Source organism: Myotis yumanensis, unplaced genomic scaffold (genome assembly GCF_028538775.1).
Source record: "Myotis yumanensis isolate MYYU_CA2020_CCGP unplaced genomic scaffold, mMyoYum1.0.hap1 SCAF_3, whole genome shotgun sequence".
Lineage (NCBI taxonomy): Eukaryota > Metazoa > Chordata > Mammalia > Chiroptera > Vespertilionidae > Myotis > Myotis yumanensis.
This window is the reverse complement of record NW_027223754.1, coordinates 26,863,100-26,890,381: the sequence shown is the minus strand read 5'-3', so window position 1 is coordinate 26,890,381 and position 27,282 is coordinate 26,863,100. Positions and strand designations below refer to the sequence as shown.

The 27,282-nt window shown below is 46.1% G+C and overlaps 2 protein-coding genes across 5 annotated transcripts in view; both read right to left on the bottom strand.

The window, feature by feature from the left end:
* HGSNAT (heparan-alpha-glucosaminide N-acetyltransferase) overlaps nucleotides 1-9,778 on the bottom strand; it is a 33,773-nt gene extending 23,995 nt beyond the window's left edge. The window contains exons 1-4 of the mRNA XM_070408502.1: nucleotides 9,522-9,778; nucleotides 4,931-5,046; nucleotides 2,038-2,174; nucleotides 1,700-1,821 (exon numbers count right to left, since the gene is read on the bottom strand). Coding sequence (XP_070264603.1) covers nucleotides 1,700-1,821; nucleotides 2,038-2,174; nucleotides 4,931-5,046; nucleotides 9,522-9,762 — 616 coding nt within the window. The 5' untranslated portion in view covers nucleotides 9,763-9,778. The remainder of the gene's footprint in view (nucleotides 1-1,699; nucleotides 1,822-2,037; nucleotides 2,175-4,930; nucleotides 5,047-9,521) is intronic.
* A 221-nt stretch (nucleotides 9,779-9,999) lies between these two features.
* Nucleotides 10,000-26,028, bottom strand: POMK (protein O-mannose kinase). Of its 4 annotated transcripts, XM_070408500.1 has the most exons (5): nucleotides 25,999-26,028; nucleotides 24,126-24,215; nucleotides 19,831-19,927; nucleotides 18,534-18,836; nucleotides 10,000-15,787 (listed from the first exon to the last, which is right to left on the bottom strand). In XM_070408500.1, exons 4-5 carry the CDS (start codon nucleotides 18,813-18,815, stop codon nucleotides 15,017-15,019), a joined length of 1,053 nt encoding a protein of 350 aa, XP_070264601.1. In that variant the 5' UTR covers nucleotides 18,816-18,836; nucleotides 19,831-19,927; nucleotides 24,126-24,215; nucleotides 25,999-26,028; the 3' UTR covers nucleotides 10,000-15,016. The 4 variants fall into 4 exon arrangements, 3 of the variants coding, with proteins under 3 accessions (XP_070264601.1, XP_070264600.1, XP_070264602.1); XM_070408499.1 differs by lacking the exon at nucleotides 19,831-19,927; XM_070408501.1 differs by lacking the exons at nucleotides 19,831-19,927; nucleotides 24,126-24,215; nucleotides 25,999-26,028 and adding an exon at nucleotides 19,537-19,577.
* Nucleotides 26,029-27,282: the final 1,254 nt, after the last annotated feature.

Genomic DNA, 27,282 nt, shown 5'->3' with positions numbered 1-27,282 from the left:
TCGTGAAAGACAAAGAACTGCCCTAGATTACAGGAGGAGCCTCACATTCAAATGCACGGTAGGATCCTGGATTGGATCCTGGACCAGAAAAAAAAAAAAATTAGAAGGAACAACAGGAGAAAAAGGAAAAGTATGTAGATGAGAAGGCACCAAGGTTAAGTTCCTGGTTTCAATAATCGTACATGGGATCTTTGTACTATGATGATATACTTTAGGGGTTTAGGTAAAACTGGGTAAAGGGTATATGGGAACTCTTTCTTGCACTGTTTCTAGAAGTCTAAAACTATTTCAGAATTAAAAGTTGCTTAAAAATGGACCTTTTGTGATATAACCACAGTGTCATACAAAATTAGCAATAATTCCCTAGCACTGTTTTTTGTACTTAGTGGGTTCAAATCTGGATCCAAACAAGGTTCACACTTGCATTGGCTTGTGTTGTCTCTTAAGTCTCATTTCATCGTAAGCAGCCATTGACTTGGTTCAAACACCAGGTCAGCTGTCATTTGTGAGTATGTCTCACGTCCCAGGTCTGTCAGTACACTTCCTCATGGTGCCACCGAACGTGTTCTTCTACCCTCCAAATGTTCTGTACATGGGAAAGCAGCTGTAAAGGCTTGACTAAAAAGGTCACCGTCTTGGGGAAGAATGCTTCACAGGTGGTATTTTCCCACTGTACTCGAGCCCCTGAGACTGACCCTGTGCCGACGCTGTGTTCAGCCTGTGGAAGCCTGACCCCTCCCTGGTTAAGTTCCCGTTTCATTGGATGGTATCACCCACTCCTGATGTTTTGCCTAAAGCAATTATTTCATTAGGGATTGTGAAATATTCTGCTATCCTGCCCTATAGTAACTGGAACTCTTCTCTAAAGAATTTACCCTCATGATCTAGGACTATTTAATTATCCTAAAATACAGCGGAAACAGGAAAAACAGGATAGGCTTCAATCCTTCCTTTCAACTGACAATTTTAAGTCACATTAGTTACCTTCAGGTGTCCTGAGACCTCAAAAGCAAACCAAGTGTTGGTTTTGTTTTTGTTTGGGGAGAGGGGCTTTGCTCTTTTGAGTTTCACAGTGAACTCGCTGGGTTTTGTATATTCAATGTGTTTCCATTGATTACATTCATCATTCTTTTTAGTACTTAAATTGTCCTACATTGATTGGCCCTTTCATACCGGCTCTTACATCCTTTGACATGACCCACAGACTTCAATGGCTTCTCTGTGAACAGCGCTGACTAATGCCCTAGGACTTACTATATTATCTAGTTCTAGTGTAAGGCTCAGAGTAACATATTCTTCAGTGGAGTTATTACAGACTGAATGACCCCTTCCTAACCCAAGGGGACTTCTGGACTTCCAACGTAAGACACACACAAACAAGGAAAGATACTTGACAGTCGATTGCTCTATTTCTAGGTTCTTTCTGGCGCATTAACTTTTTTGTCTTATTTATGTTTCATAACTAAACAACTATGAGACTATGTTGATATACTATATAATTTTTTTTATATATCACATAATCTTCTTGGTATTTTAAATACCAATGACACAGTAATAAGTACATTTTAAATATACCATAACTATGAGACAGATAACCTATAATCCAGGTTTTAAATTGCAAAGTATTGCAAATAGTACTCAAAAACTAAAACGCTTGAAAATGCAAAGTTTAAAAAATCAACAAAGAGTGTATACATACGAAGGTTACTGTCGACTGGATTCTTATTAACGACTAGGTCACAAGCAGTTCCGTTGACTCCATTATGGACATGCTTGACCAAGAGAGAATAGTTTCCAAATTCACCAAATTTGTACTTCAGCCTATAAAGATTAGGTAAAATTAAGAAAAATGATTAGATCAGGGGAAAAAGAGCTGGATTTTGGTGAAGTAATGAAAGCAGAGTGACAGGCATCCCTGGGTGCAGACCAGGAAAGATAAAGGAAAATATTTTGAAGGAAGAAAAAGCTAAAAACCAAATAAGAAGAAAAGCAGGGAGAAAACAGACTTCAGTTGGTCACAGCAAAGCAGGTACAAACCTACAAACTTCCTTCTCTTGCAATGTGTCGTTGAGTTGCAGGATGGAGGTGTGCTGGGTGCTCACAGCCACAGGTGCCGTGCTGGGCTTCCCAGGTTCTCCACTCCCAGAAACATTCCCCAGAGCCTGGGGCAAGCACTGCAAAATAAAAGCATGAGCACGGTCGGTCGGAGGTGCTGGGACGTCTGCTGGCTGTTGGAGGACATGAACATCCAACTGAAGATCCTGAGATGACTTTCTTTCATACTTATGAAAAAATGTTTAAGTTTCAATAATTTAGATAAAATTTGCCTATGTAACTATGTAACTATGTAACATCTTGCATTATACTGTTTTGATTATTATTTAACAAATAAATTTTCATGATTCTACACAATTTGCATATTTATAACTTTTAATGATTGTATTATAAGTCATCAAACATTACAATTTTGTGTTTTTAGGCTGCTTTCAAAGCTTGTTTTATCTTTTTATATGTAATTTATATGAATTATATTGTTGTAAAAATAAATATATAATTTAAGTATATTATATGTATTTATAATTTATATAAGTTATTCTCTTTTAAAAGATCTATACATGGATGCTCTTATTCATTTAAATTCTTTCCCTAAAATAAACCTCAAAAAATAAAATTACTGGATAAAAAATAATCATTTTAATGGTTCTTGTTATATGTGCCAAATAGCACTCAAGAAAAATTACAATATATTTATTTCTCACTAGCCTTCCCAGGATTTAAAAATCATTCTTCTTTTTGTTCATGTACTAGGTATTTATGATATCACAACATTAAGATTGCATTTTTAAATTATCAGTAGATTAAATAATTCCATATTCTTTTGCAATTTTGTTTCCGATGGTGTAAGTCATCTTTTAAACACCAAATTCCCTTGAACATAATTGTAGAAATGTCATCCTCATATACTGTAATATTAAACTTTTAACTATCAACTATTTCCCCACTCTAAGGCTTTCCTTTTCATCGTGTTATATCCTCGTTTTTAATTACAAGTGTTTAAAGTTTATTCAGTCGTGTTAATCTGTCTTGTCATTTCTCCTATTGCATCATTAGTTTAAAAATGTACTCTGCCTTTTTTAGTATTTTTTAAGTTGTGGAGGTTTTTTAAAACTTGAATCCACTTGGGACATTTGATAGATAGTATACAATAATTCTAAATGCCTTTCCCCAGGGTTTTAGTTGCAATATGTTAAATTAGCTTTTGCTTCTTACATTTACTTTGCTCCTGGTCTTCACTTCTGATATATATATATATATACACACACACACACACACGCACACACACACGCACACACACACGCACATATATATATACACACACACATATATATATATTGTTTTTATTGATTTCAGAGAGGAAGGGAGAGAGATAGAGACATCAATGATGAGAGAGAATTACTGATCAGCTGCCTTCTGCATGTCCCCCACTGGGGATTGAATCCACAACTTGGGCATGTGCCCTGACTGGGAATCGAACTGTGAACTCCTGGTTCATAGGTCAATGCCCAACCACTGAGCAACACCAGCTGGGCTTCCCTTCTTTTTTGGCTACCTAGCCAGTGTAGGTCACAATAGATTTGACCTGGTCTTCATGATGCCCATTCTCCTTTTGGGCTGTCCTTTGATTCTCTTGTTCACTTACTCTTTCATATAAATTTTGGAATTATTTATGCAGATTCTATAAAGTATCCATTTATATATTAATAACAATTGTGTTAAATGTATGAATTTGGAAAGTGCTGCCACTTTCCCTATGTTTAGTCTTCATATCAGAGTGCATATGAGCTCTAAAGATTCCTCAAGGATATAAATGTCAACATAAATAAACCTTTAAATATGCTAACTTATGCCCTAACCGGTTTAGCTCAGCAGATAGAGCGTCGGCCTGTGGACTGAAGGGCCCCAGGTTCGATTCCAGCCAAAGTCACATGCCCAGGTTGTGGGCTCGGTCCCCAGTAGGAGGTGCACAGGAGGCAGCTAATCAATGATTCTCTCTCATCACTGATGTTTCTATCTCTCTCTCCCTTCTCCCTTCCTCTCTGAAAGCAATAAAGAAATATATGTATTTTTAAGTGTTAAATATGCTAACTTATTCTGCATGATAGAATTTCATTTAAGACTTTTAAACCCGTATTAATTAAAAAGTTTGGCCTGCATTTCTTGTCATCTCTTTGCCGAGTTTTAAGATGAACATCCTAACTATACGGCAGAATAAATCAGATACCAAGCCATCATTTTTTGGGGGGTGGTATATGTAGGTTAATTTATATAGATTGAGAATTACTTATTATTTGAAAATGTAACCTATTTTTGGGTAGAGAAATTTGTTATAATTTTCCAGCTTTCTTAATCAGCTGCTGATCTATTAATTTTTTCAATTTCTTGAATTAATCTTGATATTATTTTTTTGAAGGAAATCAAGTTTTGAATTTCAAATTTATCAGCCTGTAATGCTTCACTGGACCATAATTATTTTAATTACAGTGGTTATATATACCCAGCTAAAATAAATTCTTTATCATCATGAGCCTCTCCACTGTCCTCACCACCCTGTCCCTGGAAGAATACCCAGGTCCCTCACTTCCTTCTCTGGTTATGCATTAGGCAAAGGACTAAAATAAAACATGCTCCATCAATTCTGCTCATCACTGAGAAATGGGTTTTTTAAAAATATAGGTAGTGGAAAAGATAAACAAATGTTGCTCATTGCTAGGCATTCTCCCTGATTATATTTCCTCTGATTATATAGACTGTTTGTTTCTTTACCTGTAAAACTGAAGTTAACATGTGAAGGGCTACAGGTATGAGCATCAAGGATATATCAAATTATCCCCAAAGTAAACAAAATTGTGAGCATGAACACTCTACCTACATGATAACAGCGTTCAGAATTCCAGTAGACAGTCAAGTTTGTCCCAAGTAGTTCATTATGGATGAGCAGCAAAGCCTGGTCCATCTTCAGCTCTACATGCCTTTTTTTGTCTAAGCCTGGTAAGAATTAGAAAAAAAATTTTTTTTTTAAATCAAAGAAAAACAAAGCACCTGAAAATGTGTTTGATACAAAGTACACCTGTGTGAACGGTGGCTTCACAGGAGTGTCGCTCAAATGCCTGCATTCTGGGTCTCTGATCCCTCAGTTTGTGTATACACAGACATGCATGCGTGTGCACACACCCACAGATCACCTTTGCACAAGTGCCTCCACTACACAGGAGGCCTCAGTCAACACCATTCACACCCAGTGTGTAAAAGCACTGTGTAAGGGCCTTACACTCATCAAGTGCTAAGATGTGACAGGCACTGAATTTAGTAGTTTCCACATATCTTCTATTTTTATAAGACAATCTCATGAGCTAGGTATTTTCTCCATTTTACAGGTGAAGAAATTATGGCCATAAGGATTATATAACTGCCCACGGGCAGAGTTTTTCTGTGAAATGTTTTGAACTGCCCAATTTGTGTGATTCCAAAGTCCAAACTTTCCTGGTCACACTAATCAGCTCTGAGTGCAGTATGGGCAGCATGAGACCTGCAGAATCCCAGACCTACAGTCAGGATGAGCAGGTCAGCAGGGTTCGTGTGGGTTTTGCACACCCTTTAATTGAAGTCTGAGGAGTCCTGCTTTATATCACTTCGGTTTGGAATTCTGAATCTCCTTGTAGCTTCCACAGCAGATTTGGGGCGGGTAAGGAGAGAGGATAAATCTCAGTCTGAAAGGCAGAAAGACCCAACTGCTCAGTGTTCCCTGGGCTTAACGCTCCCCACTTTCTTTTCTTTTCAATATATTTTATTGATTTTTTACATAGAGGAAGGGAGAGGGATAGAGAGTTAGAAACATCGATCAGCTGCCTCCAGCACACCCCCTACTGGGGATGTGCCCGCAACCAAGGTACATGCCCTTGACCGGAATCGAACCTGGGACTCTTCAGTCCACAGGCCAACGCTCTATCCACTGAGCCAAACCAGTTAGGGCAACACTCCCCACTTTCTTAGCTGCTCTTAGGAGTCCACCAAGACATGCACAATCTGAATTTAAGTTTGCCAAATTTGGGGAAAAACAAAGTTAACTAATACTAGCTAAAGCTAAAGCAAACATTTCACTGAGACCAACTGGGCCATTTATATCTATTACTAGAGGCCGGTACATGAAATGTGCACCGGTGGGGTCTGGCCAGCCCCATGGGGCCTGATCAGGGTGGGTGGGGGGTGGGGCGCGGGAGGTTGGGGGGCCGATCAGATCCCAATCGGGCTGGTTGGCTGCCGCAGTGCGCGTCATAGCGATGGGTCGTTCCAGTTGTTCTGGTTGTTCTGTGGTTCCAGTAGCTTGGCTTTTATATATATAGATATTACATAAAGAAGAAATGAATTGACCCTCTAGCTTCTAGGCAGAGGGAAAACACAGGAAACTATTTAGTAACACAACTAGAAAGGTAATAATCTAGCCTCTTTATTTAGTAATATGAAAGCTTCCGTCAAGGCTTAAAAAATAATAAGTACAAAAGCCCACTCCAGACCAATTAAATCAGAATCTGTACCCTAACCAGCAAGGTTTTTATATGTTCCTCCCCAAAGCAATAATAAAAACTCCCCTAGTAAATCTAATATGCAGCCAAGGTGGAAAACAATAATCAGAGAGACTATGAGTGCAAAGCCAGGGGATTTTGACATCTTTGTACTTTTTGAATCATTTGAAAGTATTTTTTTAAAATCAATGAGTCTGTATCACTCAAACACACAAAGCGTGCAATTCCTAAGCTATCCAATGACACTGAAATTGAACCTGACGCTCAAAGAAAAGCTGCCAACTCCTGACACAGCTGGCTTTAGAAATATCAGGGTAACACTCAAGAAGCATTATCTCCAAAAGAGTAACTCCAGCTGGCTGGTGTTGCTCAGTGGTTTGAGTGGTGTCCCATGCACCAAAAAGTCACTGGTTTGATTCCCTGTAGGGCATATACCCAGGGTGTGGGCTCAATCCCCAATAGGGGTCATGCAGGAGGCAGTTGATAGATGTTTCTCTTCCTCTCCCTTCCTTCCTAAGATCAATAAAAACATATTTTTAAAAATAGAGTAACTCCCTCCTCTTCTTCCTGTCTACAATGTGTAGGTGAGGAAATAAACCAAATAAAGTCACCATTCAGTAGCCCTAAGGTAATGGTAATTTGTGTATCTGACTTTTTTAAAATATATTTTATTGATTTTTTACAGAGAGGAAGGGAGAAGGATAGAGTTAGAAACATCGATAAGAGAGAAACATCAATCAGCTGCCTCCTGCACACCCCCTACTGGGGATGTGCCCACAACCAAGGTACATGCCCTTGACCAGAATCAAACCTGGGACCCTTCAGTCCGCAGGCCAACGCTCTATCCACTGAGCCAAACCAGTCAGGGCTGTATCTGACTTTTATTCCACTTCCAAATATTTAACTTCTGGTTCTATCTCTCTGCTCAGGAGTACCTTTGCTGGGCATATTTTAAAGGACATATCCTACCTATTTTTTTTTTTTCTATTTTGAGGTTAACTTGAATCCTCAAATCATATGAAGATGGGGTTTTTAGTAGGAAGTTGTCCAGCCCAAACCTGGGGTCCAGGTGGCACGGAAGTTCTGGCTGTCGTCTCAACACAGCTTGTTGAAGGTTCTGGAGTGGATCGCTTAAGAATACTATGTTCTTACCCTAGCCAGTTTGCACAATGGTTAGAGCATCAGCCTAGGGACTAAAGGGTCACAAGCTTGATTCTGGCCAAGGGCATGTACCTCAGGCTGATCCCTAGCCTCTTTCTGGGCACTTGCGGGAAGCAACCAATCCATGTGTCTCTCTCACATCAATGTTTCTCTCTCTCTCTCTGCATCTCTCCCCCCTCCTTTCCACTCTAACAATCAATGGAAAAAATACCGTCCCGTGAGGATTAACAACAACAACAACAAAAAGAACACTACTGTTCTCCTTCACTGTATACAATTACTATTGGCAAACTACCTTTTCCCCCCTAAAATAATTATCATTATGAATCGCTGCTAAAATACAAAGCAAGAGCATTGCTCGGCTCAGTCCCTGGCAAACTGGGACTGGGCAGATTATGCAACCTCTTGGTCTGTTTCCTCAATTATAAAAGAAGGGGGAGAGGACCAGCTTGAGTCCAGGGGTGGGGGAGGCAGCATACAAAACACAACCAGCTAAGATGCTCCTTCAAAATTTATTCTGTCGTCGCCCTACAAGATTTTGACTGGGGAGGAGAGGCAGTTTGAACTTCACCCTGACACCCCAGCCCCCGTGTTCTGATTCAGAAAAGGGTGGAGAGGGATGGCTGTACTTGGCTGATCCCACAATCCCCGACCAAAGCACCATCTGGAGAGGGTCTTGGGGCCTCGTTCCCCGGGCTGGAGAAAGGCCCTGGGATTTGTATTTTCATCGTTTGCCCGGGCGAGCCCAGGCTTTGGGGAAACAGTAGATAAGCTGAGGGCCTCTCCTCCCGGCCGCACATTAGAACCACCTCACTTCCCTGGCAAAAAAAAAAAAAAAAATACCCCATCAGACCCCTCCAGGCTGCACACCTCGCTCTGAGACACCCCACAGACCGCAGGGTGCGATAAACCAGAGCCTCGACTCTGCCTCTGTCACCTCCCAAGTAAACGTCTCCGGAGGGAGGCTGGGGGGAGTTTGCTTGGGACCGGACTTGGAGTTTTAACCACCAACTTCTGCGATCACCGCCCTCCCCACGTTGCCTCCAGCTGAGCGTCTCTGCACGCTCGCCGGCCGCTGGCCGTTCGCTCCCGAGTGTCATCCCAGCGCCGGGCCGGGCCCTTCGGGGTGCAGTTCGGGACCGGGGCTGACTGGCTGGCGCGGGCGTCCCGCCACTCCGGCCGCGGGGCAGGCGTGGCCCCGGATCCCGCTCCCCGCCCCGCCCCGCGGCACCGGCCAGGTCCGGTCCTCTAGGAAGGGACTTCCCTTCAGCGGAAGGGCCGCCGCACACTGGCCCCGCAGAGCGATGCGCACCGGGTGCACCGCTCTCGGCCGGCCGCCTCTCCTCCAGCTCTGCACCGGGAGGACCCAAGGCGCGCGCACAAGTCGCCTGGAGACGCTGGGGGCCCGCAGCGGCGGGCGGGCGGGCGGGCGGGCGCGGCTCCCGGCGAGGTAGCACCCCGCTCCCGCCCCGCTCTCGTCCGGGGTGGGTGCCGTTGGGATGTCCCCCCACCCCACTGCACGATGCTGACCCGGGGGGGTGCCCGCGACAGCGGCCAGGGTGCTACCGCCAGCCTCCCGGTGCTGGCACGTTCACCCCGCGTCGTAGAAACAAACATTCTAGTGCCGTAGACTCGCTCTTCTGAGCGCTCGCGCGCCCGAGCCGAGAGGGGGCGTCGCGTCGCGCAAACGGAGGGGACAATCGCGCGCCCCGCGGGCCCGGCGGCGGGAGGGGCGCGGGGGCCGCCGAGCCGCGCGGGCCGGAGCCTCCACGCACTCACCTCGCGTGCCGCGCTCCAGGGCGTCGCCGGAGGCCAGCAGCGCGGCGCTCAGCGCGGACGCGGCCAGCAGCAGCGCGGCCAGCACCCGGCCCGCGGCCCGCGCCCAGCTCATGCCGCCCGCCGCCGCCACCGCCGCCGGCCGCCACTCCCGCCCGGGCGCCGCCTCGGCCGCCGCCCCGCCGCCGCCGCAGCGCTCCCGAGCTCTGCGCTTCTTGGGGGCGCGCGGCCGTGCGCTCGTCATCGCCTCCCTCCCGAACGCCCTCACCGCGGGCCGAGTCACCCGCGGGGGCGGGGCGTGCAGGGCGGGGGTGGGGCTTGCGGGAGCCGGGGGCGGGGCGTGCAGGGCGGGGGCGGGGCCGGCCGGTGTGGGAAGGTCCGAGGGGCTGGGCCACGCTGGGCCCGCGCTCTGGGAAGCTTACTCTGTAAAGGATCTAAGCAAAGGACCAGGATTGTCTCCAGGTTGCGCACTGCTTTTTTTTTTTTTTAATATATTTTATTGTTTTTTTACAGAGAGGAAGAGAGAGGGATAGAGAGTTAGAAACATTGATGAGAGAGAAACATCGATCAGCTGCCTCCTGCACAGCCCCTACTGGGGATGTGCCCGCAACCAAGGTACATGCCCTTGACCAAAATCGAACCTGGGACCCTTCAGTCCGCAGGCCGTCGCTCTATCCACTGAGCCAAACAGGTTAGGGCTGCGCACTGCTTTTTGTTCCCCGAGAAACATCCAGAAGAGAGGCCTCCCGCAGGCCACAAGCCACTACCCCCGTCTCTGATCACCCTCCTGAGAGACATTCTGTTAAATTCCTGCGTCTGGTTATTCAGCACACAAATGGGTGTTGGTGTCTTCTGTCCACTGTTCTGGAAATGGCATGGTAAGTCAGACAGGTGGAGCCCGAGGCCCAAGGCATTCACTATCCAGAGAGAGATGAGACTTAAAGGCCATCTTGTACCACCCCTTTGAAGAGCTCTTTGGCAATCTCTGATGAAGTTCAAGGCGAGCAGACACGAGGACCCCGCAGCTGCACTCGCAGCCATACGACTGGAGAAGCTACCATACCTATAAAGGGACATGTACGATAACACTTGTAGCAGAATGGGTTATAATCGCAAAAACCTGTAAATAATCTAAATATTCATCAGTAGAGGAAATGGATAAGTTGTGGTATATATACAGCAGTATTAATGACCTAGAGTTACATGTATTGAAATGGATGAATCTCAAAATAAGGCAGAGGGGAAAATGCAAGTTGCAGACATGCCTTTGTAGTAACTTATATGGAAAGTGTAAAGCCAAGAACAACACTATATGTTGATTAGGGATAAATGCACATGCAATAAAAGTGTAATGACACATAATGGAAAGATAAACGCTAAACTTACAGCTAACATGACATTTAAAAAACTAAATGTTTCCCCCTTCCATCAGGAACAAGGCAAGGATAATCGCACACATCATTTCTACTCAGCATTGCCCTTGGGTCCTGGTCAGTGCAAGAAGGCAAGGAAAAGAAAGGAAAAAAGCATACAAATTGGCTTTATTCAAATATGGTATGAATAAATGTATGTGTGGAAACTCTTAAGGAATCTTACACACACACACACCGAAACTACCAGAATTTATAAGTGAATTTAACAAGGTCACAGAATTCCAAGTCAATATACAAAAATCAATTGTATTTTCATATCAAGATGTAAACAAAATTGGAACTTGACTTTTAAAAAATAGCATTTATACTAGAATTTTTAAAAATTAATACTTAAATAAATTTAACGAAACAGGTATAAAGACCTGAACACTAAAAACTACAAAACACGACTGAGAGAAATTAAAGAAGACCTAAATAGTTGGAGAGATCTACCATGTTCATAGATTAGAAGAACCATTACTGTTAAAATGCTAGTTTTCCCCAAACTGATCTATATAGAGTGCAATCCAAAAAAAAAAAAAAAATCCCAGGTTACTTCGTGTGTGTGTGTGTGTGTGTGTGTGTGTGTATAGAAATTGACAACTGATTCTAAAATTTATATGGAAATGTAAAATGATTTTGAAAAAGAACAACAGAAGTGTAGGTCTTGCACTATCTGAGTTCGAGATTTACTATAAAGCTATAGTGATCAAGATAGTGTGTTATCAGCACAAGGTAGTAATATAGATCAACAGAACAAGATAGAGAGAGAACTGGTTTTTCACCAAGTTACCAAAGCAATTTAATGGGGGAAATAATGTTTTCAATAAATGATGCTAAAACAATCATTTCAATAAACGATGCTACGTGCAGGAAAAAGTAAACTTTAACCCTTACCTCACAGCATACACACAACCGAACTAGAAATGAAATATGGACCTCAATGTGAAAGCTAAAACTATAAAACTTCTGGAAGAAAATAAAGGAGAAAACCTTCATGACTTTCTTAAATAATATATAAACTATTTTATTTTTTGTCAATCCTCACCCAAGGATATTTTTTCCATTGATTTTTTAGAGAGTGGAAGGGAGAGGGAGAGACTGAGAAAGAGAAACATTGATGTGAGAGACACATCAATTGGTTGCCTCCTGCTCCCACCCAGGGCCGGGGATTGAGCCTGCAACCTAAGTATGTGCCCTTGACTGGAATTGAACCTGGGACCCTTTGGTCCATGGGCAGATGCTCTATCCATTGAGCCAAACTGGCTAGGGCTAAACCATTTTAAAACACAAACTTAAACAAAACATAGTTAAGAAAATGAAAAGGCAAGCCTCTGGCTGTGAGAAAAGATTTGCAAAAGATATATCTAGTAACAGACTTAATTCCAGGTTACACAATGAACTCTAACAATTTAATAATAAGCAAATTATTTAAAAATGGGCAAAAGATTTGGACTCTTCACCAGAGATGTGAATGGCCAATAAACATAAAAAGGTTCTCAGCATCATTTATCTTTGGGAAAATGCACATTAAAACTACAATGAGATGGCACTACACACCCACTAGCATTGCTAAAATTAGATTAGCTGATAATAACAAGTGTAGGCTAAGAGTGTGGAGCAAATGGAACTCTTGAACATTGCTATTGGAACATGGTACAGATGCTTTGAAAAACAGTTTAGAAGTTTCTTATAAAGTTAAACATATACTTAAATGTGATCATAGGAATACTCCTAGGTATTTACCCAAGACAAAAGAATTGTATTTAAATGGTAACAGCAGTTTATTTCATAACAGCCCCAAACTAGAAACAACACCATGTCCATCAGCAGATGGCTGATGAACATACATATAATGGAATATTACTTACCAATAAAAAGATATAAATTACTGATGTAAACAATATGGATGGATTTCAAAACCATTGCAATGAATAAAAAAGGTACAAAAATGTTTATACCACACTGTATGGTTCCAATTATGATTTTGGGAGAAAATTCTAATCTTTCTAAAAAGCAAGCAGAGTCATTGCCTGAGGCCAGCAGTTGGGAAAGGATTGAAGGAGGATGGGGAGAACACATGGGAAATTCTAGGAGGGAAATGTTTTATCTGTAGGGGTGGTAACATGAGTAGATAAATATATCAAAACTCATTGAAATACACACTTAAACTGGCTGCATTTTATTATATATAAACTAGGTTTTTGCCTTGGAAAATCAGATGGGTGGTGTGCCACTTACAGATGTAGGAAACAAGCAGCAAATCTGGCTCAGAGAAGAGTTATTTGGGAAATGTTGAATGTGAGGTATTCTTTGTGTGGATCTGTTTTCAGTTCACTTGGGTAAATACTTGGGAGCGGAATTGCTGGGTCACAGTAATTCTATTTTGAACTTTCTGAAAAGTGCCAGACTGTTTTCCAAAGTGGCTGCACCATTTTACATTCCCACCGGCAATGTCTGAGGGTTTCAGTTCTTCACATCCTCACCAACACTTGTTATTGTCCATCCTTTTGATTACAGCCCTCCTAGTGTGTTGTAGCAGAGTTTTTCTAACAAAAAGCAGCAGTTAGAACAATACTGTGGGCAAGCACATTCTCTGATCAACCAGAGGACCCAGTCAACCACAGGCAGTAGACTAGGGGGTAAGACTGATCCTACTTCCGTATCAGTGCCTGTGGTGCCCTGTCTGACAGTTAGGGGCAGTGGTTGTCACTGCCCTGGGGACCAGTTAGAAATGAAAGTTTCAGACTCTATCCCACCAGACCTTCTGAGTCAGAGACTCTGGGGTCCCTGTGATTCCAGTGATCCCACCCCTCCATGTCAGCTTTAACCACCTTATTAGGGATGATTAATATGCACCAAATCCATCATCCTCTGCAAATGATGATGGTGAGCAAGGAAAGAGCTTTTTGAAGCTTCAATCGTACAACTCAAGTGAAAGGGTTTGACACTTTCCAGTCATGAGTGACAGTGTTGATGTAAAATGTTCACAATAATTTTAGACCGAGAAAACCCAGCAGGAAGGTAAACATGAATATCACAACTACCATCCAAGGCAGTAACACGTCATTTCCCTCATTCTTGTTGTTATAAATATTCCTTATTCATTAAAAATTTCAGCCCAGCTGGCGTGGCTCAGTGGTTGAGCATCGACCTATGATCCAGGAGGTCACGGTTCAATTCCTGGTCAGGGCATATGCCCAGGTTGCTGGCTCGTTCCCCAGTGTGGGGCGTGCAAGAGGCAGCTGATCAATGACTCTCTTACCATTGATGTTTCTCTCTCTTTGAAATCAATCCTATATAATAAAAGGCTAATATGCAAATTGTCCCCTCGATGGGCATTCAACCAGAAGTTTGAACACGGGGCGGGGCCAACCAGCCAACCGCCCATGACCCCTCCCCCTGGTCCCACCCCCAATCGGCCGCACCCACTCTGTTTGGGGCTGGCTGGCAAGATCCCACCTGTACACAAACTCGTGCACCAGGCCTCTAGTAAAAATATATTAAAAAACAAATTTCAAAGAGCATGCCATCATAGTTTTCCTTAAGCTCCTAGGAAGGAGGATGGCACTGGAGCTTCACAGAGCAATCATTTAAAACAGTAAGGGTGGCCCCACCCATACAAAGTGAAGCACACCAGGGATACTCCAGGACCTGGTATGTTGATTACCATCCAAAACAGAGGAAAGAAAATTCCTTGGAGAACTACTCTATGCTTCTTTCATATACTGCCATTTAAAAATCGTCTCTATCTACCTTTCTTACAAGCTTACAAACTCAGTTATTAGGTCAGGGAAAGGCTCTTTCCAGCTACATCTTTCTGTAGTTACTTCCTTCAGATACAGGTCAGATTCATAGCTTCTCTGCATCTTCTCCTGGGAGCAGTCAACGTTAGAAGTGAAGCCAGACTTCGAGCACGTCGGTTGCTCTGGCTTAGCAATTTCCGCCCCGGTGGCCAGCAGAGGCAGCTGCTCACATGTGCACGTGGGTACAGAGGAGGAGCCACCTGGCTGAACAGCAGCAAGCTCACTGTCAGAGCAGGACTGCTGTTCCTTAACTCGTACCCCTCACTGACCGGACTAGTCTTCATAGCATTTCTCTGGTCTGAGACGTCACGGTGTCTCTGAGTGAATTCAGAACCTTCTGGTAAGTGTCCAGAATGGCCTGCGCGGTGGGCCTCTCTGCAGGAGTCTGGCTCTTACAGGCCTTGTGGATATCGAACAAATGGAATCGGACCATGTCGCTCCCTTCGACGTGCCCCAAAAGGAAACTGGAGACGTCGGGAATCTTCCAGATGTCGATCTTCTCGTCGTACGAGGGCATGAGATCGTCTCGAAAAGGCACGTCCTCTCCATAGGGCCACAGTTGCTCCGGAGCCACGAAATCCCCGTGAAGCTCCCTGTGGCCGCACTTCACCAACGCCCCGGCGCTGCGGTTCACCAGGGGCAGCGCGTCCAGGTCGTTCACCACGATGCTGAAGTTACTGGTCAGCAGGTACTGGGACAGCGTCTTGGGCAGGTCGTTGGAGTCGCACATGACCCGCGTGCCCAGGGGACTGTGGTGCAGGTAGTGGATGATGCCCACGTAGTCTATGGCCAGCTGCAGCCGCTGCTGCCAGGTGTTCACGGCGTGGTACTTGGAAAGGTTGAGCGTCGCTTCCAGGCTACTCAAGGACCCTAAGGGGTGATACTCGGTGAGAATAGTGTTGTCATCTTCACAGAAGCCAAGCAGCGTGACGACATGTTTGCTCTGCAGAGATTTCAGCATCTGCAGTCCGTGGAGGAAATCGTCTTTCATCTCCAGACTGGTGAGCCGTGAGAGAGCGACTTTGCGTTCCTTCCACTCCGACAGAAAGACCTGAAACAGAGCCAGAGCACGTCACCTGTGTTAGGGAGGCGGGAAACAACTCCACAGATATCTTTAAGAGCTGGATGTGGTACAGGGGAAACAGAAATTGATGAGACACAGACCTGGCCCTAGGGTTGCTCTTAGTCTAGTTATAAAGACTCACTTATGAGCAAACACAAGATCCCCAGCGAGGCAAGTGCCGTATTAGCGGGAGGCAGTGGAGGAACTGACTCTGGTCAGGGTGCTGCGGGGCCATCCATCCAGCCATCTGGAGAGGGTGCTGGAAGGCTCCTGGGAATTCTTCTAAAGCAGGGGTGGGGAATGTCCGGCCCTGGGGCCATATGAGGCCTGCGAAATCATTTGGTCTGGCCCTGCCAAGGCATTAGGGGTGAGTTAATTAAATGTCTGACCAAATATAGCAGGATGAGCACAATATGTAGAATTCCCTAAAATCAAGTCTGTCCTCATACAACGATTTGCCACCATCAAAGCTACTCAAAAACATACCCTTTGAGGTAAAAAGCAATTCCAAAAAATAAAATTTAAAATGTTCCAAGTGATTCCAATACGAAACAAGTTAGCGGTAACCTCTTTGGAGGGGACAAATTCACTGCTATGTCCTCTTCTCTACTTAATCCTTTCATGGTGATTTCTTCACATCCAAATGCTTTCAATACCATCCCAAATGTACATTCCCCAAACCAAGACCTCCAAATGCTAGACTCGGACATCCAACCAACTGCCTGTATGACGTCTCCCTGTGGACATCTAATCGGCCTCGACATGTCCGCCTCACGCACACACAGTCTGATCCTTTCCATCTTCTCTGTATCAGGTAATGACGACCCTATTTGTCCTGTTACCCACGCCAAGAACCTGGTAGTCACCCTCTTTCCCTTGTACCCCACATCCAATCTATTGGCTCTACCTTTAAAATAGGACTGAATCCAATAGTTCTCATTGCATCCACTGCTAACACCTGGTCAATCTGTGACCCTCTCTCAGCTGCCAGGCCTAGCCCGGCCACCTCAGGTCCCTCTCTGACTGTGTGTGCTACCTCTCCTCCTCACCCTGCCTCTGGGCTCACGGGCTCCTTCCTGCTCCCCAGACAACCAAGCAGGTTTATCTTGGGTCCTCTGCTGGTACCCACCTCTCTACTGGAACATCTTTTCCCCAAATAGCCACACAGCTCACTCTCGGGCGGTTCCGGCCACCTAGAGGAACAAGCCTGTCACCCGCCCTGCTTTGTCTTCACAGCGCATCACGGACATGTTTCAATACATACCGTTCCTTATTTTCCTGACTGTCTGACTCCCCAACTAGAAAGCAAGCTTCAAGGGTCTTTGCTTCTTGCACTGTCTCACCCCTAACAGCCACAACAATGAATGAATGAATCTTTAAAAGAACCAGTTACCTTGTTTTATGGTTCTACTTTATATAAATGCCTGTCCCTTCTCCCTGTCTAACTGACTTCTTCCTTTAAGATGTCTCCTTTCCACATTCATGGGAGCAGCAGCAGGGGTCCCCATCTCCCAAAATAAAGACCAGCACTTTATCAAGCTGCAGCCTCATGCATTTTCTGCTCCCTCCTTCCCTTTCACTAGTCATTCAGGGCATCCTCACAAAGGAACTGTCTTTGTTCAACAGTCCTGAACTGGCTTCCAGAGTCGCTCTTTGTTTTATCAGTAAGCCTTGGTTACCATGGAAATGATGGCCACCAAAATGCAGCACACACTCCTTGCTGATAAGACAAGGGCTCTTGAAGCCTCTGAGAATTGAATTCACCCCTTTGGCTTCTCTCATTAAAATTAAAAACTTAAAAAATCAATATACCATCATAGAGCATGAATAGTAAGAATGAAAAATACTGCCCACAATTCTTCACTGTAGCACAATTTCTATCATTTTTATATATTTTTAAAATATATATATTTTATTGATTTTTTACAGAGAGGAAGGGACAGGATAGAGAGTTAGAAACATCAATAAGAGAGAAAAATCGATCAACTGCCTCCCGCATACCCCCCACTGGGGATGTGCCCGCAATCAAGGTACATGCCCCTGACCGGAGTCGAAACTGGGACACTTAAGTCCGTAGGCCAAAGCTCTATCCACTGAGACAAACTGGTTAGGGCCAGTTTTATATTTTTTTACATAAATACATGATTTTGCAGTTGAATACAGTATATTCAACAATTTTGTATTTTGCTTTTTTTTTTTACTTCTCATCCTAACTTTTTTTCATGTTGCTGCCCAGGTTCCTAACTATACATAATGGTTACAGAATATTCTATCAAGTGGTTGGACCATAACTTAACTAACCATACTGCTGCAATTACTATTTCTAGTTTTCTATTACTATCAAAAACAAAGCAGCCCGGCCGGGCGTGGCTCAGTGGTTGAGCATCGCCCTATGAACCAGGAAGTCACGGTTCGACTCCTGGTCAGGGCACATGCCCAGATTGCAGGCTTCATCCCCAGTGGGGACTGTGCAGGAGGCAGCTGATGGATGATTCTCTCTCATCACTGATGTTTCTATCTCTTTCCCTCACCCTTCTTCTCTGAAATCAATAAAAATATATTATAAAAACCCACAAAAACAAAGCAAAGCACTTCTCTAAGCATTTAGCTTTTTTCCTTCCACCAGATTGTTTTATTAGATGTGCAGTTACTGGGCTCACGATGCCAAGTTGCTTTCCCAAAGGGCCACCCATCAACACCGCGATGGTAACACAGAGGTTAATCAGGAACTCACCCTCTTCACGGCTCCCTCCCCAACACGCTTCAGCTGCCTCACTTCTGTCCTCAGCTCCTCACAGGACAGCCATGCTGAGCAGTTGTTCATCTGTCCCATTCTGAAGTGACCATAGGGACAGTGCCGGGGGTCCAGGGCGGAACGCCGGGGGGCGATGAAGAAGCGATCGAGGCAGAGGTAGAGGAGCGCGTTCATGACAGCCATGGCCAGCAGCAGCCCCACGACTGGGGGCACCTCCCTGTGGGGGGGGCTCCTTCTACCATCCTGCGGCTTCACCTCCATGTTGTTATCCTCTGTAATTTCCTGAAATGTAAGATGAAACAAGTAATAACGGCTGTCTTTTATTTTCAGTAAGGTGTTTTGATGATGAGGGACTGACAGTGGCACACCCTCTAGGCCTCTTATACGCAAGGATCCTGCACTTTGGTGTCATAGTGAGGGTGAAAGAAGGGACTGAACGCTAGGCTCACACTGAATGCTCAGTGTCAGCTGCTCTCATAGTCAGGATTTTTTATTACAAACCACAGTCTGGGCTCCTCTATTATAGATTCAACTAGAAGGGAGGTGTTAGTGTGCGTCCGATTTTGTCTGACTCTCCCATCGTGTTTGCACCGAGTTGATATTCAATGACGAGTTAGTCAAACGAAAGCAGCAAACTGGGGGTGTTCTCCCAGTGGGGCTGGGACAGAAGCTGGACAAGGGAGAGCAGTAGGGGACTCGCTGGGGTGATTGGAGGGGCTGCAATGCCCTTGAACCCAGCAAAGGAGCTGGCATGTTCCTTGGAAGGTACTCAGAAGCTCCTTAATGCTTTTAAGCAGCAAAGGCTACTCTTCAGCAGGTGTGAAAGGTGCATCTGGGGTGGAAGGGACTGAGGCCAAGGGACGGGCAATGAGCCGGGATTAGAGCCAACGAGTATGTAGCTAGAATGGTGGTGGTGAGAATGGAGAGGGTGACGCAGAGATGGACCTCACACTATGGAACCACCGAGGGCGTGGCCACTCACCAAAAGAATGCCCTGGCGTCGGTGTGCGGACTGTAGTGAGGGCAGGCAGCACAGCTTTAGTTGTTGGATGGTGGAGGGTTGGGAGGGGAGAAGGCTGGGGAAGGGCCCTGGACATCAGGTGCTGGACACTCAGGGTGCTGGAGGCAGACCCTACTCTGAATGAGAATGAAGTGGGTCAATACCTCGACAAGGGATGTGGTGCATCAGTATCAGCACTGGGACGCATGGGGGACATCGGTGACAGAACTGACCCTGCACACTTGGGGTCTGATACACTTGTGAACGGAGCGTTACCTTCTAGGAACGTCTTCCTTCTGCCGGTTCAGGTCTCCATCCGGACACCAGGGCAGTCAGTGTTCTGGTGCGCCCCGGGCCCTGGTTTCAAAGCACCCTGCCACCAAGTGCCAAAAGGCCTGTTACCGGAAAATTACCACTCTGCACACACACCAATGGCCATCGTACAAACGGCCCATCTTCCCAGGGGCCCTCGTTGTGCCTGGGTGTCCCTCGGGCTCCTGATTCCCAGGCTGGTGCAGCGGCTGCAGGAAGCCCTCCTGCAGCCCAGCTGTGGTCAGAGGCACTGTCTGCTTGTCTGGAGGTGATGCTGAGCATCGGTGTGAATCTGGCAGTCTCCCAGAAACCAGACCCTGGGCTCCACTCTGCAATCCAGATCGGAACGTGACCGCTTTACAGACAGCCCTGCTTGCCTGTGAGCCCATCAAAACAAAGCTTCGTGTCAATTTTGCCTAAACACCACCTGTAATAATACTGTGCCCCAAATCCTGTAATAACACTCTCTTTTCCGCCGATAGAGACACCAGGTCCCAACGCCGTGCAGGCTCACTCAGTCAGTGGGTCAATAAACCTGACTGGTTCGTTCCCATGGCCTACGCTCCCCTCTCTTCAAACTATCACCTCGACCTCCACTGATGATCCTGTTACCTATATTCCTGGGAAAACAGAAGTCACCAGAGAGCACTGCCACAAGCTGCCAACATCACCTCGCAGGCTCCTGCGCCCTGTACCTCCTCTCCTGTGACTATGAACAAAGTGGGGTTCCCAGCTCTGCACCTGTGCACAGATCCCTCTCTCCTGCCTGCTCACAGGCACTGCCCCAGCAGGTCTCTCCTCTTCTCCTTCATCATGGCCAGGATGCCCTAACTTCCCCCATCATTTCAAACATTCTTCCTTCACCCTACTTCCCCCTCAGTTATTGCCTTATTTTTCCCTTCACTTTTTGCAAATTCCTTAAAAAACTATCTATACTTGCCTGTCCGGTGTGACTCAGTGGTTGAGCATCGACCTGTGAATCAGGAGGTCACGGTTCAATTCCTGCTTGTGGCACATGCCCCGGTTGTGGGCTTGATCCCCAGTGGGAGGCAGGGAGGAGGCAGCTGATCAATGATTCTCTCTCATTATTGATGTTTTTATCTCTCCCTCCTCTTTCTTCCTCTCTCAAATCAATAAAAATATTTTTTAAAAAACTATCTATACTCACTATCTCCATCTCTCTCCTCCTTTTCTCTTGAACTCAATGCTACTCCACCCACACTGACCCTATCAAAGTGACCTCCACATTGGTAAACACAACTGTCAATTCACAGTCCTGGTATTGACCTCTCAGCATAGCTGATCACTCCTTCCTTTTTCAAATGCTTTTACTTGGTTCCCAGGAAACCTCACTCTGGTGCCTCCCCAGTCTCTGTCTGTAAATGCCGGGTGCCCCAGGGCTCAGATCTGACCTCTTCACTCCCTCCCTCAAGGGGGTTATCTATCCAGAGTCATGACTCTCCATCTCCTGCTAACAGCTCCCAAGTGTCCAATAAAAAATACAATAACTCAATTTTTAAATGGGCAAAGAACTTGAATAGACATTTCTCCAAAGATATATAGATGGCCAACAGGAACATGAAAAGATGCTCAACTTGATTAGCCATCAGGGTAATGCAAATCCCTCCACACATCCACTAGGATGCTGTAATAAAAAAAGTCAGGCAATAACAAGTGTAGACAAGGATGTGGAGAAATAGGAACCCTCATGCATCGCTGGTGGGAATGTAAAATGGTGCAGCCACTGTGGAAAACAGTCACGCAGGTCCTTAAAGCTAAACAAAATGTTGCTATATCACCCAGTAAATCCACTGCTGGGTATATACCCAGGAAAACATACATTCATATAAACACCGGTAGGTGAATGCTTACAGCCATGTTATTCATAATCGCCTACTTCCCAAACTCGACACCTGTTTCCTCCCTTGCCCCCCAAATAGCTGTTTTCAGTGTTCACAATCTCAGTAAATGACAATTCTATTCTTTCAGTCACCCAGGCCAGGGAAGCTGCAGGTCAAAGGTCAGCACAGTGACATTGCTCCTCTAAGCAGGAAGTTTTAGAAATAATGGGCTCTTCTACAATTCTGTGTGCTTTTTCTAATTATCTGAAGAAAAGGCTGCTTTGCTTATCCCTGCTGTCATTAAGAGGTGCCCAGTAAACCCTGGCTCTACTGAACTGCTCCAGCATTACTCAACAACCTCTTCTTTTTTTTTTTTTAACCCTCACTCAAGGACATAATTTTTAATTGATTTTTGAGAGAGAAAGGGGGGAAAAAGGGGAAGGAGAAAGAGAGAGAGAGTGAAAGAGAGAGAGAGATCAGTTGCCTCCCATGTGCCCCAACTGGGGATCAAACCCGAAACCTAGGTATGTGCCCTGATGGGGAATCGAACACACAACCATTTGGTATATGGGACGACGCTCCAACCAACCGAGCCACCCGGCCATTGCAACAACCTCCTTTTCTTGAATGGATGCCACCTGCTCACACCACCGCCTGTCTTCCAGCTATGCCCAGCAACGTTCTGACGGTTGCTTGCTCCCCTTTCTCATCAAGATTCCAGGCCCAGATCTTTCTCTCCGGCCCATTCTGCCATCCTTAGGGGCTTCAGATGAAACTCTGATGACTTTTACCACTCAGGCCGCCCAGGCTCTGGAGCTGCTCCCACCAGTCCTGATCCTCAGAAGATGCTCAGAAAGAAACGAGTCAAACAGCTGCCACCTCTCCTCGGCAACACTGAAAGCTGACCAAGTGTCTCATTTAGACCTCAGGTCAGGGACCAGCAAACCTTTTTCTGTAAACGTCCCGATAATAAATATTTAGCTACGGGGCGGAGCTGACACTGAGGTAACCACATCACTGTGACTCCTGGTGCCCTGAGCAGCAGTGCCCGGGATGAGAGGCCACAGCTGCTCAACCCCATCACCAGAGCAGTCCCAAATACGACATATACAAATGCGCATGGCTTTACTGTAACAAAACGTTATTTATGGACAGTGACATTTGCGTTTCACATAGTTTTCACTGTCACAAAAGATTATTCTTTTGACTTTTCTTAGCTCGCAGGTCGTACAGAAACAGGTGGTGGGCAGCAGTTGGCCAAGCCCAGCCATAGGTGTGGATACTCCTGTGGGTCTGCTGCAGGCCATCTTCCCATTCTATGCGTTCCCTCTCTGTAATCTCACCCATGAACGTGGCTTTCATGCCACATAAACACCGATTTCCAAGTCTCTACTGTGGCCCAGATCTTCCTCCTAGGCGTCACTCAGCTGGCTCTCCAAGGTCTGGGATGGGTCTCTCTATCCCCAGCATGTCCCCTCTCCAGGGTTCCCTCTCTGTGACAGGCACACAATACACCCGTTCCCTTAAGTCACAAAACAGGAGATTCTAAACCAGGGGTGGGGAAGGTATGGCCCACCAAGGCAACTGCATTTATTATTTACTAGTGGCCCGGTGCACGAAATTTGTGCATGGGGGGTGTGGGAGGGGGGTGTCCCTCAGCCCAGCCTGCACCCTCTCCAATCTGGGACCCCTCCGGGGATGTCTGACTGATGGTTTAGGCCCAATCCCACAGGGATCACTATCCGGGATTTCTGGCTCCTAACCGCTCACATGCCTGCCTGCCTGATCACCCCTAACCACTCTGCATGCCGGCCTGATCCCCCCTTCCGGCCTGATCACCCCCAACTGCCCTCCCCTGCTGGCTTGATCACCCCTAACCACCTCTGCCTTGGCCCCACCACCATGGCTTTGTCCGGAAGGATGTCCGGAAGGTCTCCTGGTCTAATTAACATATTACCCTTTTATTGGTATAGATTATTAAATTCAATAAATCTAGGAGCTTTTTTCAGAGCAACATAAATTTATATTGAGTTATATTAAGCAAATGATGTTATAAATATCCAAATGGCCCTTGGCAGGAAAAAGGTTTCCCACCCTTGCTCTAAACCAGGGGTCTTCAAACTACGGCCCATGGGCCACATGCGGCCCGCCGAAAACATTTATCCAGCCTGCCGGGTGTTTTTGCCGCTGCTGTGTGCATAGGAATTTGTTCATAGTTTTTTTTTTAAACTATAATCCGGCCCTCCAACGGTCTGAGGGACAGTGAACTGGCCCCCTGTTTTAAAAGTTTGAGGACCCCTGCTCTAAACCAACCAATCACCACATACAGTCAATTCTATCGGCCAAATGGCTCTCAGATCTGCTCATTTCTCCCCGTTCTTGCTCCCCAGGCTGGTCTAAACCACCAGCATCTCTTACCTGGGCTTCCGCAACCGTTTCCTACATGGTCTCCCACGTTCTCCTTTTCAATCCATTCTCCACACAGCAAATAGGATCTATTTTTCTTTCCTGAAATGTTTCAAGCACAGAGAAAAACCAAAAAATAAGATTATGGACATCTATTCAGCTTTGTCAGGTAACATTGCATCACGTTTAAAGATCTTTTTTAAAGATATAAAAATATTACATATACAGTTGAAGCCCCTGTGGACCCCACCCAATCCCACACTGCTCCCTCCCAGGGAGAAATCACCCTCCACAAGTAGGTGTAGGTCAGCAGTTCTCAAACAGTGATCCCTGGGCCGACAGCATCCCCTCGGAACTTGTGAGAAATTCGAGTTCTTAGGGCGGGGGGGAAAAAAGGACACTTATGTAATACCCTTTGTAATACTTTAAGCGAAAAATAAAAAAATAAAAAAAAATAAAAAAAATAAAAAAGAAATTCGAGTTCTTGAGTCCTCACCCCAGATCTACTGAATCAGAAAGTCTGAGGTGGGGCCCAGAAATCTGTTGACAAGTCCTCCGGGTGACTCAGACGCACACTAAAGTTTGAGAATCCCTGGTGCACTTAATTCCCATACATGAGTTTTATTTTCACCGCATGAGCCCATTTCTTAAAAAAGGCTTTAGCCCACCTCAATACCCGATGGGTTTTTTTCTTTTAAAGTCATATTTCTGGAGTAGGATGCCCCGAGCCTGGGATAAGACCATGTCGCCAAGGAACTTCCCTGTCCAGAAATAAGCAAAAAAAACATTGAATGTTACGGGTTGTGAAAAATACCCAGCAAGTTAAGGAATAACGGTTGGGGCCCGTTGGGTAGGAGAATGCAGGCACTGTTCAGACACAAAGGATTCCTGACACTGATAGGAAAAAGCTGGCAGACCAGGAAAAGACTGGGAATCACTGCTTTACACTCAGCTTAACTGAAAAGAAGGAATGAAGGGAGGAAGGGAGGAGGGAGGGCAATGGAACAAAATCAGTTTTTACCAATTTACAAAATAAATATCTTATACAACCAGAGGAGACATGTTGTATAATGTATTGAGTGACATTAACCAGGGATTAATGTCACTCAATACAATTTAGAATGAAACCCTTAATTAAAATAATTGTTTTAAACATTCCGGATGCTGACTTAGCTTTAAGGCTCTATAGTAAAGGTAAGCGGTGGAGAAGACAGGACCACTAATGAGACAGCGAGCCCCGGCCGGTGGCCTGTTGGTTGGAGCGTGGTCCCCTGCACCAAAGGGATGCGGGTTCTGGTCCGGGCACATACCTAGGTTGCAGGTTCGATCCCGGTCGGGACGCATATGAGAGGCAACCGATCCATGTTTCTCTCTCTCTCTCTCTCTCTCTCTCTCTCTCTCTCTCTCTCTCTCTCCCCTTCTTTCCTCTCTCTCTTTAAAAAAAAAAAAAGTAAGTCAATAATTAAAATGGCTAAATCCTGCTTTTTAAAAAAGAGCAGCATATGTTTACGCCTAACACAGAGCTTGGAGGCGGCTGGCACGGCTGGCACGAATGATCGCGTGCAGAATAAACTCCGGGAGGACAGACGGTACAGCCTGGTGTTTCGTGTCCAGCGCGCGCCGGGCAGGACGCGGAGGGGCCCCGCGCGTGGACGCGGCTGCCCGGGGCTCGCGTGGCCTCCGGTAGGACTCGGGGCTGTCCACCCAAGAGGCGCGGCGGGGCTGCCCGGGCTGGGCTTGGGGGACGCGGGCCGGGCCAGGGCCAGACCCCGCGGGAGGCCGAGCTGCGCTCCGCGCCCGCCCCGCAGCACCTCGCCTCGCCCTTCGGGTGCACAGCCACGTCCCCCCGCATTGCCCCCATCCCGATCCCAAGCGCCGCGCCTACCTGCGGCCCGGGCAGGGCTCGCGGCCTCCTGCGCCTGCGCAGCCGGAAACGGGCCCGGCAGGACGATCGCGAGGCTGCCCCCTGGCGCCCCCTGGTGTCCACTGCCCGCCGGACACCTAGAGGCCCGATGCTTCCAGACCCTGTGCACCGTAGGGGTCAGACTCCTCCTCTAGCTTCTTCTCCACAAGCCTATGAGGACGGATGTGTTGACCTATCACTGTCTTAGCCAGACGCGCAACCCGGTGCTGGGTAAGGCAGAGAGGGTCCCGGTCAGCGGTTTACGAAGGGTGGCCCTCAGACCCAGTGCTGATGCTTCCCATCTCCAGGGAAACCATTAGACGCCAACATTCTCGGCGCCACCCCAGACCTACGGGGCGGAGCCTACCAGTCTGTGCTTAGCGAGGCCTCTGGGCGATGCTGAGGCCCTGCAGGTTGAGAACCACGGGTTGGAAGGGAAAGTCGGAGCAGAAAAGCGACCTTCCCGCATTCAAACGCCCCAAAGGAGGAGCCCTGGGGTGGGAAACAAGCCTATTAAATAATATTCTTTTAAAAAGAAAATGGGTGAGATATGAGAAACTTTGAACATGAGAACTTTGAACAGAAAAGTAAGCAGGATGTAACTGACAAGACAGGAAATTAAGGAAAGAAATGAGTAAAGTTAAGTGCAGTCAGTTCTGCTATAATACATTTAAATATATATTTCAGCATGTTTGATGTATTGGGAAATCATTTGAGTATTGTGTAATTTCCCATTTGTGTGTATGATTTCATCCTGGAGAAACACCAGGTGAATGCAGAAAACTGCACCAGCTGAGCTCACTGCACAGGAATGATCTCACACACACGTGCACTCCCCTCACCTCTGACAGTGTCTTCAATTCAGCCCGTGTGTTTGAGCCACATGCATCCACACCTGGTGTTGCAACTTTCCAATCGATTTCGGCTAATTCTCCAACACTTCACAATAACTCACAAGCTGCAACCCTTCCAATGCCCACCTCCACAGCAGCTTCAGGCGTTTTCCAAGGTAAACAGCCATAAAGCGTAAAGCTGTACTGCCATTTTCTTTTCTTTTTTTTTTAACTGATTACATTTTTGAGCGTTGTATCTCTAACCCCATTTTTACTGTAAGGCCCCTGGTTTTTATTCTTGATTTTGCATGGCAATGTGATGTAGGAACACAGCATCACGTTCTAGCAGAACTGACTGAACAGCCCTAACCGGTTGGCTCAGTGGATAGAGCGTAGGCCTGCAGAATGAAGGGTCCCTTTACCTTGGTTGCAG